At 39.5% G+C, this 18,187-nt stretch overlaps 1 protein-coding gene across 7 annotated transcripts in view; it reads left to right on the top strand.

Annotated features, from left to right (window-relative positions):
• The window catches only part of NMRK1 (nicotinamide riboside kinase 1), a 56,675-nt gene that overhangs the window by 22,941 nt on the left and 15,547 nt on the right, over window positions 1–18,187 (top strand). For 2 of the 7 annotated variants that reach the window (XM_082401527.1, XM_082401529.1), the window contains 5 exons: window positions 2,285–2,432; window positions 2,512–2,583; window positions 3,209–3,315; window positions 5,580–5,663; window positions 10,200–10,805. In XM_082401527.1, the coding sequence (XP_082257653.1) occupies window positions 2,285–2,432; window positions 2,512–2,583; window positions 3,209–3,315; window positions 5,580–5,663; window positions 10,200–10,219 (431 nt within the window). In that variant the 3' untranslated portion in view covers window positions 10,220–10,805. Of the gene's footprint in view, window positions 1–2,284; window positions 2,433–2,511; window positions 2,584–3,208; window positions 3,316–5,579; window positions 5,664–10,199; window positions 10,806–12,178; window positions 12,505–15,669; window positions 17,086–18,187 lie in introns of those variants that run through there. The other 5 variants (XR_014247296.1, XR_014247298.1, XR_014247295.1 and 2 more) reach the window with 5 other exon arrangements.

The following is an 18,187-nucleotide window of genomic DNA, read 5'->3' as shown; positions in this document are numbered from 1 at the left end:
GTGCTCTGCAACAAGAGAAGCTACCACAATAAGAATCCTGTGTACCGCAACGAATAGTAGCCCCCGCTCGCCGCAACCAGAGAAAACCCGCGCGCAGCAATGAAGACACAAAGCAGCCCCCCAAAAAAAAATGAACAGAAATGTGGGACAATAATGAAAGATCTAACATTTATATCATTGGAAGCTCAGAAGGAGGGGAGGAGTGTGGTGCTGAAAAAGTATTCAAATAAGTAATGATGTAAAACATCTCAAATTTGGCATAAGACATAAACCTACAGATTGAAGAATCTGAGTGATCCTCAAAAAAATTAAACAAGACTGATCAATAAAAAAAATAGAGAAGGCACAAATTACATATATCAAAGCCAAAAAGGTTAATATCACTACAAATCCAACAAACATTAAAAAGATGAGGATAGGGGCTTCCCTGGTGGTGCAGTGGTTGAGAATCTGCCTGCCAATGCAGGGGACACGGGTTCGAGCCCTGGTCTGGGAAGATCCCACATGCCGCGGAGCAACTAGGCCCGTAAGCCACAATTACTGAGCCTGCGTGTCTGGAGCCTGTGCTCCACAACAAGAGAGGCCGCGACAGTGAGAGGCCCGCGCACCGCGATGAAGAGTGGCCCCCACTTGCAGCAATTAGAGAAAGCCCTCGCACAGAAATGAAGACCCAACACAGCCATAAATAAATAAATAAATAAATAAATACATACATACATACATACATACATAAATAAAATTAAAATACATACCATCTCATGTTCTTTAAAAAAAAAAAAAAGATGAGGATATTATGAAGAATTTTATGCAAATAAATTTGAAAACTTAAATGAAATTGACAGTCTTACCAAATGCAAATTAACCAAAACAAACACCAGAAAAAAAGAGAAAATCTTAATAGCTCTATATCTTTTAAATGAATTAATTCATAATTTTAAAACCTTCCACTAAAAAACCTTTAAGACCAGATGGCTCAGTTCAGTCATTCTGGAGTGGGGCTGAGAATTTGCATTTCTAATAAGTTCTCAGATGATGCTGATGCTGCTAGCGTAGATAGCATGCTTTGAGAATCACTGTTATAGGGTACTTTTCTAGCATTAACAACTGTAAACTCTAAAAGTATGCACATTTTAGAATTTGAATGTGACATACTTGTATCCTTTGTAAATTCTTTTAATGATTTTCCTCCTCTTATTTATCTGTAAGAGCTCTTTATATATTAAAGATATCCATTCTTTGCCAAATACATTGCAGGTATTTTCACCAGTGCGTCATATCTTTCAAACTAATTTATAAATATTTTGTCATCCAAAAATGTTAAACTTTTATATAGTCAAGGGGGAATAGAAGTTATAAATAAAGCAATGAGTTTATAATTGTCAAAGCTGGTAATGGGGACATGGGAGTTCATTGTACTCTGCTCTACTTTTGTATATGTTTAAAATTTTCCAGGAGTTTCCTGGTGGCGCAGTGGTTAAGAATCCGCCTGCCAATGCAGGGGACACAGGTTTGAGCCCTGGTCCGGGAAGATCCCACATGCCGCGGAGCAACTAAGCCTGTGTGCCACAATTACTGAGCCTGCGCTCTAGAGCCCAAGAGCCACAACTACTGAAGCCCACACACCTAGAGCCCGTGCTCCGCAACAACAGAAGCCACTGCGATGAGATGCCCACGCACCGCAACAGAGTAGTCCCCGCTCGCTGCAACTAGAGAAAGCCCACGTGCAGCAACAAAGACCCAATGCAGCCAAAAATAAATAAATAGATAAATAAAATTTTCCAGAATGAAAATATATCAAGCATACCACTTTATCAATATTAGAGTTTATATTTTTTGTCTAAATATTTGTTAATTAGGTTTTTTTTAGTCTTAGCTGCGGCACACAGGCTCTTAGTTGCGACACACAGGCTCTGCATTGTGGTGCGTGGGCTTCTCTCTAGTTGTGGCATGCGGGCTCCTCTCTAGTTAGAGCACGTGGGCTCAGTAGTTGCAGCACGTGAGCTCTCTGGTTGTGGCGCGCAGGCTCTAGAGCGCTCAGACTCAGTTGCCCTGCAGCATGTGGGATCTTATTTCCCAGACCAGGGATCGAACCCGTGTCCCCTGCATTGGAAGGCAGATTCTTAACCACTGGACCACCAGGGAAGTCCCTAATTAGGTGTTTTGAAGGGTAAATAAAATAGTGTTATTTTATATATTTATAGACCACTGGCTATACTCATCATAAAAAGCCACAGCGTAAAACTTTTGTTGTATTGATTTCATTTTTTTGTGTGCTTGTTTGAAGTGCTTGAAGCACTTAACATGGAGGAAATGATGTCCGCCATTTCCTGCTGGATGGAAAGCGCAGCACACCCTCTGGCATCAACAGACAGGGGAAACACTGAGGAAATTCCCATCTTAATTATCGAAGGTTTCCTTCTCTATAATTATAAGTAAGCATTCCCCACTCTAATATGGACTCTGAATGAATGGGGAAAAAAACTTTGTGCACTAAATATGCTGTTAATTTAGGCCCCTTGACACTATATGGAATAGAAGCTATTTTCTGACCATTCCGTATGAAGAATGTAAGAGGAGGAGGAGGTAAGTTTTGAAATTGCCTTTGTGGATTGTAATTCAAAAGACAAACTTTAGGAAAAACAAGGAAACAGCATTATTGAGCAATGTGTATATGTCATTTTTCAAGCAAGGGAAGCCTCAATTCTTCATACAAAGAGCAAGACCTTTTTCCATAAATGGTCACCCACATGGAGTAATGCAAATTACTTTTCTAAGAAAAGGCTCTTGTACAAGCTATTTGGCTCATCCTTCCTAAATCTTCATATGAAGCAATCCCATGTTGATTATGGTTTTAAATTAGGGGACCTGTATGCTGCTATAGCCACAGAGAACACCGATTAAAGCTTACTACAACATATCAGTATCTCTATCATTATTTACATTAATATTTGTCTCTCACTTCTTTTATAAATCACTAGAGGGGGGAAAAATAATTATGAATGGTAGTCAGTGAATTACAGAGTTCATTTTTTAGATCAGGGGACTAAATCCATTGGGTGTTGTCTTTGTAACTGGCATTGAGTCTAAAAAGTGTAGTCTTAATCCTGTTTAGACTCAGTCTCTGGGTGATTTCCCCGTTGTCCTGACCATTATTTTACTTTATCAATTGTGTTTATGTCAACATAAAGTTGCCTACGTATTTTGATAGTACAAGGATCTACGAGCCTCCAGACACCCCAGGGTACTTTGAGGGCCACGTGTGGCCCATGTATCTAAAGCACACAAAAGAAATGGAGAACATCTCATGGGAAATCGGTAAGTGCCTTTTTTTCCCTCCACGGAAGGCTTTTTACTTGTCATTGCCTCAAAGTACACAAAAGAAAGGACTTTAGAAGGCATTTTTCTCATGTATTAGATTATAAGAGGACACTTTAAGCTAGAACACTCTGGGCTCCCCCTTTTCCACACTGGCTCTCCTGCCTTCTGTTTCTCTCTCTATGGCTCTTGTCAAAGTTTGTCAACTTCTAGACGGTCATTCATTCAACAAATATTGATTGAATGCCTTCCGTGTACAAGGCACTGCCCTGGTGATATCAAGGGAAATAAGGCAGACTCAGTCTCTACTCTTTTGAACCAGCATTCTATCAGGAAAATGGATGTTAAATGGATGATGCACAAGATTATCCTTTTTAGCTGTGCTGAATACTGTGACACTGAGCTTCAGGGGGACTGCCCAAGTCTCAGCAATCCAGGAAATCTTCCTTGAGGAAGCCATATTTAAACCACATGATAGATTTAACTGGACAAAGGGAGGTAACTTGGGGAGATAGAAGGTTACCCCAGATGGTGGGTATGGTGCATGAAAAGACCAGGGGGCACCAGAAGGAAGGTTGTGGTAGAGAAAGCCAAGGCAAGAGGTGATGTTGCTGATACAGGAAGGGTCCAAACCCTGCAAGGCCATAGACCAGTTAAGGACTTAGTTCATTATCCTAAGGAAAGTGGGAAGCCCTCTACAGAGAGGCTTTACACAAGGATGTGGTAGATATAAAATTTTTGTTTTAGTAAGATCCCTCTGGCTATGTGAAGGGTAGATGTAGAGGGTGCAATATTGGACATATGTACTCAGAAGAACTGCATGATAGGATAGACACGGATGGTGCAGGCAACTGAGGTGGCAAGGACAACAGCTTAGGAATTGGCAGGCGTTATTTCAGAAAATAGGAAAAAGTGAAGGAGTCGCAGATTTGCAAGGAGGAATGCGAGTCTGTTTTGCACGTAATGAAGTTGAGATGCCTGAGGGACTTAAAGCAGTGATTTAGAAATAAATATCTGGATCTATGGGCCTGGGCCAAGAACGGATCCTTGGGATATAGAGTACCACATGGAGAAGATGCAGGATGCTGGAGAGAGAAGGGTTTTGGATGGGGTAGAGCAATCAAAACTGACGTATCTTTTCAGAATAAAGGGAGTTGCGTATATTGTGAGAAGCCTCGTGACCTCTTTGGTAGCTACAGAAAGCACACAGGGCCTCTCCATGATCTGGCGGCTATTATGATCCTGTCTTCAGTCCAGTTCAACCCCTCTTCCCCATCCACAGAGCCTCTCGTGACATTCTGACCACACCACTTCCAACATGGACCATTGGTTGCAGGGATGTCTTCTTCTTACTACCCCTCTCTCTCTCTCCATCTAAAATGCAAATCCAACCATGCTCCTACCTTGCTTAAATACCTTCAAAGAGTCTCCAGCCCTTCAGGATAAAATCCAAACAGCCAGACCTCAAGGCCACTAAAGACTAAGGCACAGCTCTACAATCTCATCTCTATACTGTTCCTGCCTCCCCACATTGTAGCCTTTCCACACTGAGCATCTTTTCCTTAACAGACAAAGTTCCTCTTACCTCCCTACCTCTGCAGTTTTCTGCCTAGAAGGCCCTTTCTTTCCTTTAACCTACATAACTCCTACTTTTTATCCCAAACTGACTATGCCAGTTTTGTTAAAAATATATATCTCATGGGCCTGGAGAATTCAGATTCAGTACACATGTGAACTCAGACCCCTGCATGGTTTAAGAAGCTTCACAGGTGATCCTGATGTATAAGTAAGTTCAAGAACTACTCCCTTAAGTGATTTCTTTTTTTTTCTTTTTTTTTTTTTTTGCCATGCTGTGCAGCTTGTGGGAGCTTAGTTCCCGGACCAGGATTGAACCTGGAGTCCTAACCAGTGGACTGCCAGGGAATTCCATAAATGGTTGTTTTGAGAAAGGACCTCTTCAGTGCTCCTAAAGTGCCATATGCACAGTGCCACTTAACTCTGTTTCTTTCTTTCTTTTTTTTTTTTTTTTCAATTTTCACATCAGCTAGTTTGAATTTTCTCTGCAATAAATCAAAATTTCTTACCCGTTGTACCTGACTGTGATATATTTCTCTCTTTAATGGCTATTAATTTCTTTTTAAGTTATATTCCTGGGTTCTTTGGTTAAACCTATTGGTGTTCTCAAGAGATGCCAAGTGCCAGAGTAAGCATCCTGTATTAATAAGCCTGTTAGCATTTGAACTGCTCTCTTTTCTCCTTCTCAGTTTACCTAGATGGAACAAAATCTGAAGAGGACCTCTTTTCACAAGTGTATGAAGACCTAATACAAGAACTAGCAAAGCAAAAGTGTAAGTATTGTCCAATCAAAGTGGATTGTGAAGGAGCAGCCGGGAGAAATAGTTCATTACATACCCAAGAATGGTATACCAGAAAGCTAATGTAGGAGTGATTGTATCTATTTATGCATTGCTTTGAAGATAGTACAGAATCAGACACTCTGAATGGGTCTAGGGACTTGATTACTTTGTGAGTTTTTTTTAAGGGTGAAAATATTCACCCTTTGTAATATCTCTTAATGATATTTATATTATTTAGTTTAAAATTTTTAGTAGATGGCTGTTATTTCAATGGGACTGAAATTATCCTTTGAGTCTAGTGAAGTTAAAATGCTGGTGATCTTCTTTTAATATGTATAGAGTTCCCTTTCTCATTTATTCCTCCTAAAGATTTTTCATAAATTCTATTTCCCAAAATAAACAAAAGATTTTAAAAATTACTTACTGAGTGTTTCTTCAAGGTTTTCATATCAGACAATACATTTTGCAAGTGACAGAAATCCTCCTAAATCTGGCTTAAGCAGAAAGAAAGTACAGGAGTGACAGCGGCTTCAGGCTCAGCTGTATTAAGGAGCTCAAATGGGGTCCTCATGGTTTTGCCTCAATTTCATTTTCTGTTTGGGTATATTTTGAAGTCAGTCTCTCTCTACTGACAGATATGATGTCTTTTGGAAGCACCATCCTCCTAGGTCCAACAGCCCCAGTAAAAAGACAGTTTATTCTTTTTCAAGATTGTCTATGAGTTGAAAATGTTGAAGCTGGGTGTTGAGTACAGGGGGGCGTCTATATATTACTCTCACTAGTTTTGCATATGTTTAAAATTCTTTATTTTGAACATTTTTTAAAGCAGTTTTCCATTTTAGCCCAACTGAAAAGTCCCAGGAAAGATTTTGATTGGTCCTGCTTGGGTCACATGACTTTTGCTAAACCAATCACTATGCCTGGGGAGATGGTTTATTCTGATTGGCTAGGACTGGATCGTGTACTCATCTTGTAGTTGAGTACCTCTCCTAAGGCCTCCTGACTTAAGGGGAGAAATTCCCCAAGGGAAAGCAGGGCAGGAGGTAGAAAGCAGAAGAAGAAGGATGACAAAGTGTGCTGAGAAAACAAAACTATAGATCTAGCTGTTTCATTGGAACTGTTTGAACTAAAAGGGTTTTCATGGCTAACATACAAAATGCAATCATCAGCTGGCTCAAGAGATGACAGTATGAGTCACTTTGGCAGTGAAGAATATTACATGCTCTTTTGGTGAGAAACAAATCCCCCAGTCCAAATCTCAAAATCTCTCAATAAGAATTAGATTTCCTATGCCCTCAGTAAATTCCTATCTGACTAGCAGTCTAAGCCCAGCCAGGCAGCTCATTGATCCTGACACCCTCCCAATTTCAGGATCAGCCCTTCATGTAGGCATGAACCTATTTAAAGAAATTTCAGGACCATATTAAAATTTCTTCCTTTAAGTGGAACTTAAAATCCTTGCCAGGAGCTGATTCACTTTGTTATAAAGCAGAAACTAACACACCATTGTAAAGCAATTATACTCCAATAAAGATGTTCAAAAAAAAAAAAAAAATCCTTGCCTGCTCAGGTATGCCTGCTCACCCCTGCCATGTTACTCTGATAGACCTCCCATAATGAAGCTCAGGCACCAGCATAAGTGGATACAGAGTGTAGTGTGAAGACAGGGGCTCAGCGTTTGTAAACGATAGCACCTGAGCCAGAGCCACTTCTCTGAGAGTTATTGGCTCCCTTGCTGACCTTGATAAGATACTTATTGGGTGTTTCAGCAGTTGGACACCTATACCTTTCCATCCTCTCAATAATGGCTAATGCTTGGGTCCAATTTTCCTTTAATGACCAAGTCATACGTTGAAGTTTGCCCTTATGATCCACCTGCTGATAAAAATAAAGGATCCTTGGGACTTCCCTGGTGGCACAGTGGTTAAGAATCCGCCTGCCAATGCAGGGGTCATGGGTTCGATCCCTGGTCTGGGAAGATCCCACATGCTGCGGAGCAACTAAGCCCCTGAGCTGCAACTGAGCCTGCGCTCTAGAGCCCTCGTGCCACAACTGCTGAAGCCTGTGCGCCTAGGGCCCGTGCTGCGCAACAAGAGAAGCCACCACAATGAGAAACCCGCGCACCACAACGAAGAGTAGCCCCCGCTCACCGCAACTAAATAAATTTATTTATTTATTTATTTATAAAAAAATGAAGGAGCCTTGATCGTGTAGCTCAGGCAAATTGCACCTAATTCCATACCAAGTGCCAGCTTGTGCCATCTGGTCCAACGCCCAAGAATAGCTGACATGTTTTGATGAGGGCTGAAAGCCCACAGGAAAGTACATTTCCATGTGTGTGACACCCTCCTTTTTCCTTGCCTACATCCTAGAGGTTTGTAAGGAAGTATTCCTTGTAAGGCTATCTTGCTTGTGTTCAAGATATTGCATAAAGCTTAAAAAGAAAAACATAATAGCAAAATGTTAGAAGAGACGTAAAATCCAAAGAAGATCAGCTTTTCCTGCCTCCAAGATCTATGTTCGTTTTTTTCCAGTTGCATAAATAAGTTACTGCATTATTCATAACACATCACATTTCCCAGTTCTTCCAACCACAGTACCTGCCAAAGCCAGCCTGGAGAGATCCTCAGCGTAGCCTGATTTAACCCTCAGTATGGGTCTGAGCTAGCCAGGAGACCTTTCAAATGTTTCAGTTAACTACACCTCAAGCTTCTGATAGCATCTCATAAACTGTTTAACTAATTTTCTATTCTAAGCATACAGAATCATAATTGTGATTAAGTAATAATAATGAAAGACAAACAACAAAGATTGAATTTAATTATTAATGAAACAAATGACCCAAGAGAGTAAGTTTATAAAGTTATATGTTTAATTTAATCCTTATTTAAATCCAGACTTTGAGGCAAAATTTAATCATTACCTATTCTCCCTATGACAAGGCAGCTCTAGCTACCAGGAACATTCAAACTCCCTTTAAATAAAATGTTTATTTTCATCTCATTATAAAAACATAATAATTTTTTAAAAATTTTAATCTTTTAGGGAGAAAATAATCACCTATATTCCCACCAATCATCACTGTTAACATTTTGATAAGTACATATCCAATGTTTTTGCTATTCACATCAGTCTTTTATATGGTTACATGGTTTACATAGTTAATTGCCATGCTTACTTTTGTTTTTAAATTAGTATTTAATATTTAATAAGCTTTATAGAGTCCATTATGTAATGAAACTGAATAAAACTAAATAGTTCTCCCAGTTGAAGGATTCAAGGCTGAGTTCTGTTTTGCTCATTAAAAGTAAATTATAAGGGGCTTCCCTGGTGGCGCAGTGGTTGGGAGTCTGCCTGCTAATGCAGGGGACACGGGTTCGAGCCCTGGTCTGGGAGGATCCCACATGCCGCGGAGCGACTGGGCCCGTGAGCCACAACTACTGAGCCTGCGCGTCTGGAGCCTGTGCTCCGCAACAAGAGAGGCCACGATAGTGAGAGGCCCACGCACCGTGATGAAGAGTGGCCCCCGCTTGCCGCAACTAGAGAAAGCCCTAGCACAGAAACAAAGACCCAACATAGCAATCAATCAATCAATCAATCAATCAATCAATTAAAAAAAAAAAAAAAGTAAATTATAAGACCTGACAGTGACATCTTACTACAGAAGAAAGATGTCAAATCAAAGGAACAAACATTGCAAAATAAAAATTTAATAAAATGAATTTGGGGGGATATTTTTCTATATTGAATTTAAAATAGTTTCCAGTTATAAAGTAATAGTAGTATAATTATATAGTATAATATCCAAATTAACAAAATTATTGAACCATTTCCCAATTGTTGGATATTTTGTGTTGTTAGAAAGTTTTTTACATTGGCAAATAACATGCGGTAAAAATATCTGCACAAATTGCTGGTTTTCTTCTTCTTGAATTATATTAAAATTTTTCAGAAGTAGCACTTGCTTGGTCAAAGAGTATAATCATTTTTATATTTTACATGCGTCAAAGATTAAATAGTATCCTAAAATAGGTGTGCTTTTCCAGCATGAGATGTGTAATAAGAATGCGGTAGGCTTATCACTGAGTTTCTAAGCCAGAGTCACTAAGTATTCAGCAAGGCTTCCTTACTTTAAAAAAATAAAAAAATATTAAAAAAATAAAGATTGAAGGTAAGAATACTTCTTTCCTCAAACCAAGGATAACGTTCCAAAACAAGAATTTGACTGTACCAGCCACCTTTTGTGTTATTCTTCTAGTTCTCAAATTATTTCATTCCTTGAAGTCAAGGATTATTATACCAATTGCAAATGATATTGGATATCTGATAGCTGAAAATAGGCTTAAATTTAACGCAAGGATTAAATGAATGAGACTTGGGCTCTATTATAGTTCTTTACAGAAAATCAGCATTTCTTGCCCCAGAATCCCTGTAATCTTAACACCCTTAGATATTAGTGTGAAGATTTAATAAAATGACAATTGGAATTCTCCATTAATTTCTTTTCTATTTATAATTATTCCCCAGGTCTGCAAGTGACAGCGTAAAGTTGGAATGCACTGAATCCTTCCTGGAGTGAATTAGGAAATTCAAAGGAATCTATGCAAGAACCTTAACCAAGATACAATGTGTACTTCGGTACGATGACAGCCTGTTGTTTTGTTTGTTTGTTTCTCTGTTTGTTCTATCACACATGATTTCCTTAACACGTGGAAAAGTAAGTAGTTATCCATGACTATGGACAGGAATTTACCTTAACTTTGTTCTCACTCCAGGAAGTACAAGATACAGCATAGTTCACAAAGAGTGAGTCAGTTTCTCTAGACCAGGGATTGTCAAACTCTTCTGTATGGGACCCAGAGTAAGGAATAAGATATAGATCACAATCCAGTATATATGTAATCTATTGATGTGTGTGTTTGTGTGTATTGTCTATATGTGTTGCATGTATCATATCAAGAATCATAAAATATTTACCTCACATACAATGTACTCTTGATATTTTTCTATTTTTAATTTTTTAAAAATATTGGTTACCATCCCATACCAACGCCCACCTCCTGCAAATAATGGGATTACCAGGAGTAGTCATATTGGTAATCATATTGAATAAATCAACAATTTGCAACAGTATCTTTTTGTGTTTTGTCCTTGTTGCTGCTGTTACTGTTTTTTATATGTGTCTGAAACCACTGAATCATTTGTATCACTTATGTTGAGACTTTGTTACAAATAAGGTTTTTTATGTGCATGTTTTATTTTGTTTTTGTCAAACCATTGGTCTAAAATAGCAGAAATAAGTTACAGTTACTTCAGTGATATGTAATACAGGGGAGCTTTCATTGAAAAGCACAACAGGAGATCTGTATAATCGTATAATTTTTTTGAGGCCTCATTCAATGCTGGAATTTAAATTAGTGATCAACTTGTTATTTATTAATAATAAATAGATTGCTCACACCCTCTCAGTCCTTACAAATATAAAATATATTCTTACATTAACTTTAAACATTCTCTACAGACTCATCTGATCAGCACTCAGAACTTAGAAATTGGTAACTAGCTTGCTCTCTGTGATGACTAGGGGGTTTTTTGGTCACACACACTGAAAAAAAAAAAAATCTGGGCTCAAATTACAGTTCATCCTTTTAATAGCTATATGTCTTTGATCAAAGCATTTAAAGTCTATATTTCCTCTTTATAAGAAGGGGATATCAACAGTGCTTAGTGTGGGTTTAGTGGAGAGTAAAGATAAAGTTCACAATCCTTAATATGGCCCTCAAGACATTCCCTGATCTAGCTTATGAGTGCCTCTCTACCCTCATTTCCAGTCACTCGACCCACTGCTGTTCAGCCACTGGGCCCTCCTCTCCTCAAACTTACCAGGACCCTTCCTGCTTCACAGCGGGCTCATGTGCTGCTCCTGATACTTAGAGCAAACTTCTACAACGCTTCCCTCCTATTAGTCTGCTAACTCCTACTCCTCCTTCAGCTCACGCCTAAAATGCTGCTTCTCAGAGGAGTCCCTCCTCCTTGCCCCGCCCTCATAGGTGCTCTCAAAGTTCTACTTTTCCTTCAAAGCGTTAATCACAATTGTAGTTATACTGCTGCTTACAGAATCACTTATTTAGTGGCTGTCTCTCCAGCTAGACTGCAAGCTCCTTGAAGGCAGGACCTACCTCTGTGACTTAATTACAAACACACCCCTGCTAACTAGCACAGTGTCTGGGTACTTGTTATAAATTACTACTATGTCAGGAATGAATTCACATGCAAGCAACGTGTTACCTGACTAATAGTAGCTTATTGGGGTTTATTCTTTTTACATAACCAAGAATTATGGGTTAGAGTTAGAGTTAGGATTAGGGTTAGAGTTGTCAGATTTAGGGGGAAAAAAACAAAAAGAAAATTAGAGGGCATACAGTTAAATTTGAATTTCATATAAATAACTTTTTAGTGTAAGTCCCAAATATTACATATTGAAGACCTGTTTTTCTGAAACTTAGCAACTTGAAAGTGTTATGGAAAAGCCAGGGTCTTTCATCCTTGGCTGCGGAGCTACCCCAGGAGGTCACAGGAAGGCAGCAGAAGCTCCCCGCACAGTGTCAACTATAAAGGCAGGAAGCTGGGTAGAGGATGCACAGCCAGCCGCAGGCCTTCCAGAGTCACCCAGCAGTGACCCCAACAGCCAGAACTACCTCCATGGCCACTTCTCACTGCAAGAGAGGCTGGGAAGAGGCGTTCTGAGAGGTTTGAGCTCATTGTGTTTCATTGTCTGGGGATGTTGCCACGGGGAAGAAAAAGCTTTTACTAAGGAAGGAGGAGGAAATAGGTAAGCAACAGCAAGTATTACCACAACCTTTTTTCTGCTTATCCTCCCTGGCTCTGATTTTAGCAAGCTTAGATAGATGTAATTTGTGTTATCAAAACAAGAGGATTTTTTTTTTTTTTTTTAGTGTAAAAGTCTAGATATGACTTTTCAAACTTTATTATTTCCAAGAATTTCTGAAATACCATCCCCCACAGAGGGCAATTGTTGATTGAGAAGCATCATACTTGACGGTCATTTCCCCCCATTTCAGCATGTGAAAATAGCTCAGAGAAAGACTCTTTATCTTGAGAAAAAACAAAACTTTAACAAACATTAAAAATGTAAACGTTCAAATCATTTTGGGAAGAAGTAAACATTTTTGCTTACTACTATGCGTGAGAAATAAATCAGGAATTTGAAATAAAGAATACTAGTGCTTCATTTCCAGTGTGTGCTTTCACATTTAGTTACTCTTATCAAAGCAGTTAATGGGATAGATATCTGTTTAGAAAGACACATGCTCTTTATTTATTGAAAAGGAGCAAATCTGCTGAAGACTTCACTTTCTATGTATCAATAACCTCAGTCCCTTTAGGATGAATTTGCTGTAGGAAGGTTTTATTGTGCTTAATGTTAAACCCAGAAGAGGGAATTTAAAAGAGGGCCTCATGCACAGACTGTTACACTAAAGGGTGAGATTCAAGCCCACCAAGTTACCTTTTAAGGATACGCTTGTGGTAGTGTATAGAATCATAAAATGTTGGAGCAGTATCAGCTTGTCTAATGCTCTATATTTATGTGTAGAAATTAGAGCCAGAGTTGGTGACCTGCCCAACCCCATGCAGCTAGTTATTGGCAGGACCAGGGCCAGGACATAATCCCTACACCACACAAACATGCACACACATATTTTTCATTTTAAAGCAAAAAACGGCAGAAAAATATCTTGCTAGCATACATGTCACCATCTTTCCTTCGAAAGGAGCAAATTGGAAAGGCAAAGGCTGTGTCAGGGGAAAATGAAGCTTTCTGTTCTGGGCTATTGGAGCCTTGTCAAGGAGGCAAGCCAACTCATGAGGTTATCTGAAGGGCAAGAAACAGTGGTGAGCTAATGTGAGCTCCATGCCACTGTCTGCTATGCTGACCTTAGGTTTGTGGCTCTAGCTATTCTTCCAGTAACTGCAGTCATGGTGGAGACCTAGGGAAAAGCAAGGGTATGGAAAATGTAGAATGGGCATTACTCTCCACTTCTGTGTACACACAGAAACAGATGAAAATTGCAATAGCAGCTTTGGGGCCCGCATCAAGGTAGCATGACCTGCAGATAAGAGAACATCAAAAGCAGAATTTCTTACCAAAGTGAGCATAGCTGATGCATTCATGCCCACGAGTCCAGAAACACATCATCAATGCAAAAATAGAGATTAAAATATTATTTTCTGTGCTAGCTTCCAGATCCCAGAGAAGTTAGGTTGTCTTCTTCAAGATTAAAAATTGAGACTAAGGACGTCCCTGGTGGCGCAGTGGTTAAGAATCTGCCTGCCAGTGCAGGGGACATGGGTTCAAGCCCTGGTCCGGGAAGATCCCACATGCCGCGGAGCAACTAAGCCCATGTGCCACAACTACTGAGCCTGCACTCTAGAGTCCGCGAGCCACAACTACTGAGCCCACGTGCCACAACTACTGAAGCCCACGTGCCTAGAGCCCATGCTCTGCAGCAAAGAGAAGCCACCGCAATGAGAAGCCCGTGCACCGCAACAACAAGTAGCCCTCCTTCGCTGCAACTAGAGAAAGCCCGCACAGCAACGAAGACCCAAAGCAGCCAAAAAAAAAAATAAATTTTTTAAAAAAATTGAGACTACAACTCATACAAATAAATCCTTATTGACTCTTCTCTTCGTGCCCGCACAGCAAGTTCCTAGAACTTACTGTTATAACAGTGGTTCTCAAACCTTAGCATGCACCAGAATCCTTTGCAGGGCATATTAAAACAGAGATTGCTGGTCCCCAACCCCAGAGTTTCTGGTTGAGTTAGTTTGGGGTAGGGTGCTAGAATCTGAATTTCTAACAAGTTCCCAGGTGATGTTGATATTGCCTACTCAGGGCCCAGGCGGAATTACTGCTCTATAGTGGACAAATAAGCACCTTGCGGGCCCAGGAGGGCCCAAACTGGCTGTTATTCAGACACTACCAGCCTGAAATTATCAGTATTGTCAGCTCCTAAAAATATTACAGAATAACTCTTGCATCAGTTATTGATTTTATTCACTCTTAGCTCCAAATTTTCCCTTTTTGCTTTCTCTGTGAAAATGAATCTGGGCCTTCTAAATAGTTTTCCTTTGCCGAGTGGAACAATGTTAAGCATTGTCAATAGAGGGCACTGGAGAGCCATTGCAGGAAAAGGATTTTGCTTTTATGTTCCTGTGGGTTGGCAATGTAGCAGAGTGTCTCTGGTGAGACATCTCCTGGGGAACAGCTTTTCCATGGCACCCTAGAGGGTGGATTTCCCCAAAATTCCAGGGGATAGATTTCCAGCAAGTTTTGCCAGCATTTCACCACAGCTGCTTCCTTGACACTCAGTGAGCCATGGCAGTGCCTTCTCCAACAATATCTGGCTGTCATTAATAAGGGGGGAAGGGGTGGGGGGTGAATAAAACCTCTTCCTTTGGACTCAGACTGATAGATACAACCACTGGATATACTATTCAACTGATTTATACAAGACGAATTTGGGCAATTGCGTGGCTGCTTTTTTTTCTTTTTTTACCTTTGAAATGTACGGCATAAGGAATACAGTCAATAATATTGTAATAAATTTGTATGGTGACAGACGGTAACTAGGTTTATTGTGGTTACCATTTTGTAATGTATATAAATATTGAATCACTATGTTGTACACCTGAATCTAATATACTATTGTATGTCAATTATGCTTCAATTTTTAAAATGTCAAAAAAACCCCAAACAACACACACACACATTTTGGCCAATAAAAAGGGCCATAATCTGCAATTCTATGATCTTTACCTTACTATCCTTTCTATAGCAGAATTTAAATGGATTTCCTAAGGATATCTTGGATATTCTCAATTTGACAATAAAAGTTTTTCATGCAGGAGGAGGGGCTTAGTTTTTTGAATGAGGCTTTCAGGAAATTTTTTAAACATGACTTGTCTTTTTTAATAGATCTATCATCTGTAAGTCTGAAGGTTATATTGGAGGACTTTCTTAAAACTTCAAAGTGACCATGATGAAAACATCCAACAGGGAAGAAATTTCCAACAGTGACGATGCTTCTGTAAAAGTATGGTATTTATTTTACTGTATGGGCATTTGGACTTCTATCTAGTGGCCTTTAAATTTATAGAAATAACTAACCTTTATTGAACACCTACCGTGTTTCAGGTATGGTGTCAAGTATTGTCAAGAAAACTTTCCAAAACTGGGAAATAGGCAGAAGGGCTACTGCATGTCCTTTCAGAGTTATCTAAGCATTTTCTAGCCAACCCACCTTAGCCAGTTCTCTGGGAGTGTGTATCTTTGTTTGACTTGCTATTTTCTCTTCATTAGCATATTTTAAATTTCATAAGAGTAGATGTTAACTTGTAGAAATTGATAGACAGGGTTTCTCAAGCTCAGCACTATTGGGATTGGGGGCTGGAAAATTCTTTTTTGCGGGGGGAGGGCTGTCCTGTACGTTGAAGGATGTTTAGGACCATGCCTGTTCTCTACCCGCTAGACGCCAGTAGCACTCACACACACCCTCACCCCCCAGCTGTAACAACCAAAAATGTCTTCAGCCATTGCCAAATGTCCCCTGGAAAGAGAAATTACCCCCACTTGAGAACAGCTGATGATTGTGATGAAAATGAAATTTGTTCACTAGAGATGCAAATTATTTATCTGGTAAAGAAGACAACCCCAAAAGTTACAGTTTTATTGCCCTGTACATCAACCAGTTTTGTATCTAAATTAGCCAGCTTTTTCAAGCCTTTTTCTTTAGCCACTGTAAATACTTTGCTCTCTCCAATTTTCTTTAAACCATCTTGTCAGTTCTCTCATTAACATGTGAAATGAATCTTTGACACATGCTGACTTTATATTTGTATGAGAGTCATGTTTTTAACTTTTTGGAAAGTATGTGTTGACAATACCTTACATACATCACTTTATTTAATTCTCATAACAACTGTATAAATCTGAGGCTTTGAAAGATAAAGTAACTACCCAGAGTCACACTGCTAACATTTGTTGGAACCAGGTTTGGAACCCAAGACTTTATGACCTCAAATAGTGAATCACCGTGCTACTCTGTATTATGAGGCTAGTCCTGAAACTCTGGGACTCGGCTTGCTGTTGTCATTATGCTTAGCTTGCAACTATACCTCTGCAGCTCTTGGCCACCCCATTTATACACTATGAAAGGCCTTCATAGTTAAAAATCCAAGAATCAGAGTAGCCTTCTAACTTTGGACCATTCTGTGCTCACTTTATTATAATATCACAGATGTCAACAAAATAGGAGGCTGACAGAGGAGACCTGGAATCTGTAGCAACTCAACTCAAGACTCCATATTCAACACACTTCTTGAACTTATCTTTGTGAGTGAGTTGCTATGCACCTTCTCCCTCTCTCTCCCTCCCTCCCTCTCTCTCTCTCTCTTTCTCTCTTTCTCCCCCAACCCTGTAAAAGACCCAGCAGGAGACTCTGTTGGAACTTGCTTCCCCTGGTAATCCCTTTTTGTCCCTTTCCCTGTTTTAAAAATGGGGAATGTGGTAGAATAAGGCAGAAAGGCATCAGGGATTCATGACATCAACACTTAAAGCTACTTTGTTTAGGTCTATGCTGATCTTCATGTCTTCTCTGTCTAGTCCAATAATACTAATTACATTAGGCAGCATATAAATGTTTATTTGACCCACTGGTTAAACAATCAGTTGCCTGAGTCTTCAAATTTTTAGGAGGTAACCTAGCTTTATGAAAAATACATGCAATAATAAAAATAGGTATCACCTGTATAGTGCTTACCATATACCTGGCATCATTCTAAACTCCCTACATATATTATCTCATTTAATACTCATTAAATCCTACTAGAAGATAGTATTATTTTTCAGATGAAGAAACTGAGGCACAAAGAGGTAAAATAACTTGCTCAAGGCCGGACAAGTAATGGCAGAGCCAAATCCAAATTTGATTTCCAATTGCATGCTCTTAACTACTATACTCTACCATAATAACAGGAATGCTTGAGTACCTGACTGGTAGGACTGGAATGAAGGGGTTAAGGGATAAGCCTTCATTGAAGATATGACTGGCTGAGTATCCTGTAAGCCAGGATATATAGGGTATGTAAGAGGAGAGAACCTCCAGACCTCTGTTTTGATATGGTCCTTACTGAAGCAAAGGTTGTACAGAGCTCAGAAAAGGTGCTATGATCACCCTGACGATATTGGATGGAGGACAAATTGCCTAGCTAGCCTGCAGCTGCTAAAAATAGCAGATTTATTTGGTGGGAGACTTGACATCTATTTTGGATTATCTCAGGAAATACTATGGCACATTGCTTTTAGTAAGCCACAAACAACATGGAGGTGTAATTGCATATTTATAAGTTAGAAGAACAGTTAGAAGTTTGAGGCCGTTAGTAGTAGAGATGATGTTTACCTCTTGAAAATCATTTATTTCACTCAAACACATGTA

Source organism: Balaenoptera borealis, assembly GCF_965194805.1.
Source record: "Balaenoptera borealis genome assembly, chromosome: 8".
Lineage (NCBI taxonomy): Eukaryota > Metazoa > Chordata > Mammalia > Artiodactyla > Balaenopteridae > Balaenoptera > Balaenoptera borealis.
Note: the sequence above shows the minus strand (reverse complement) of the source record. Positions and strands in the feature narration are given on the sequence as shown.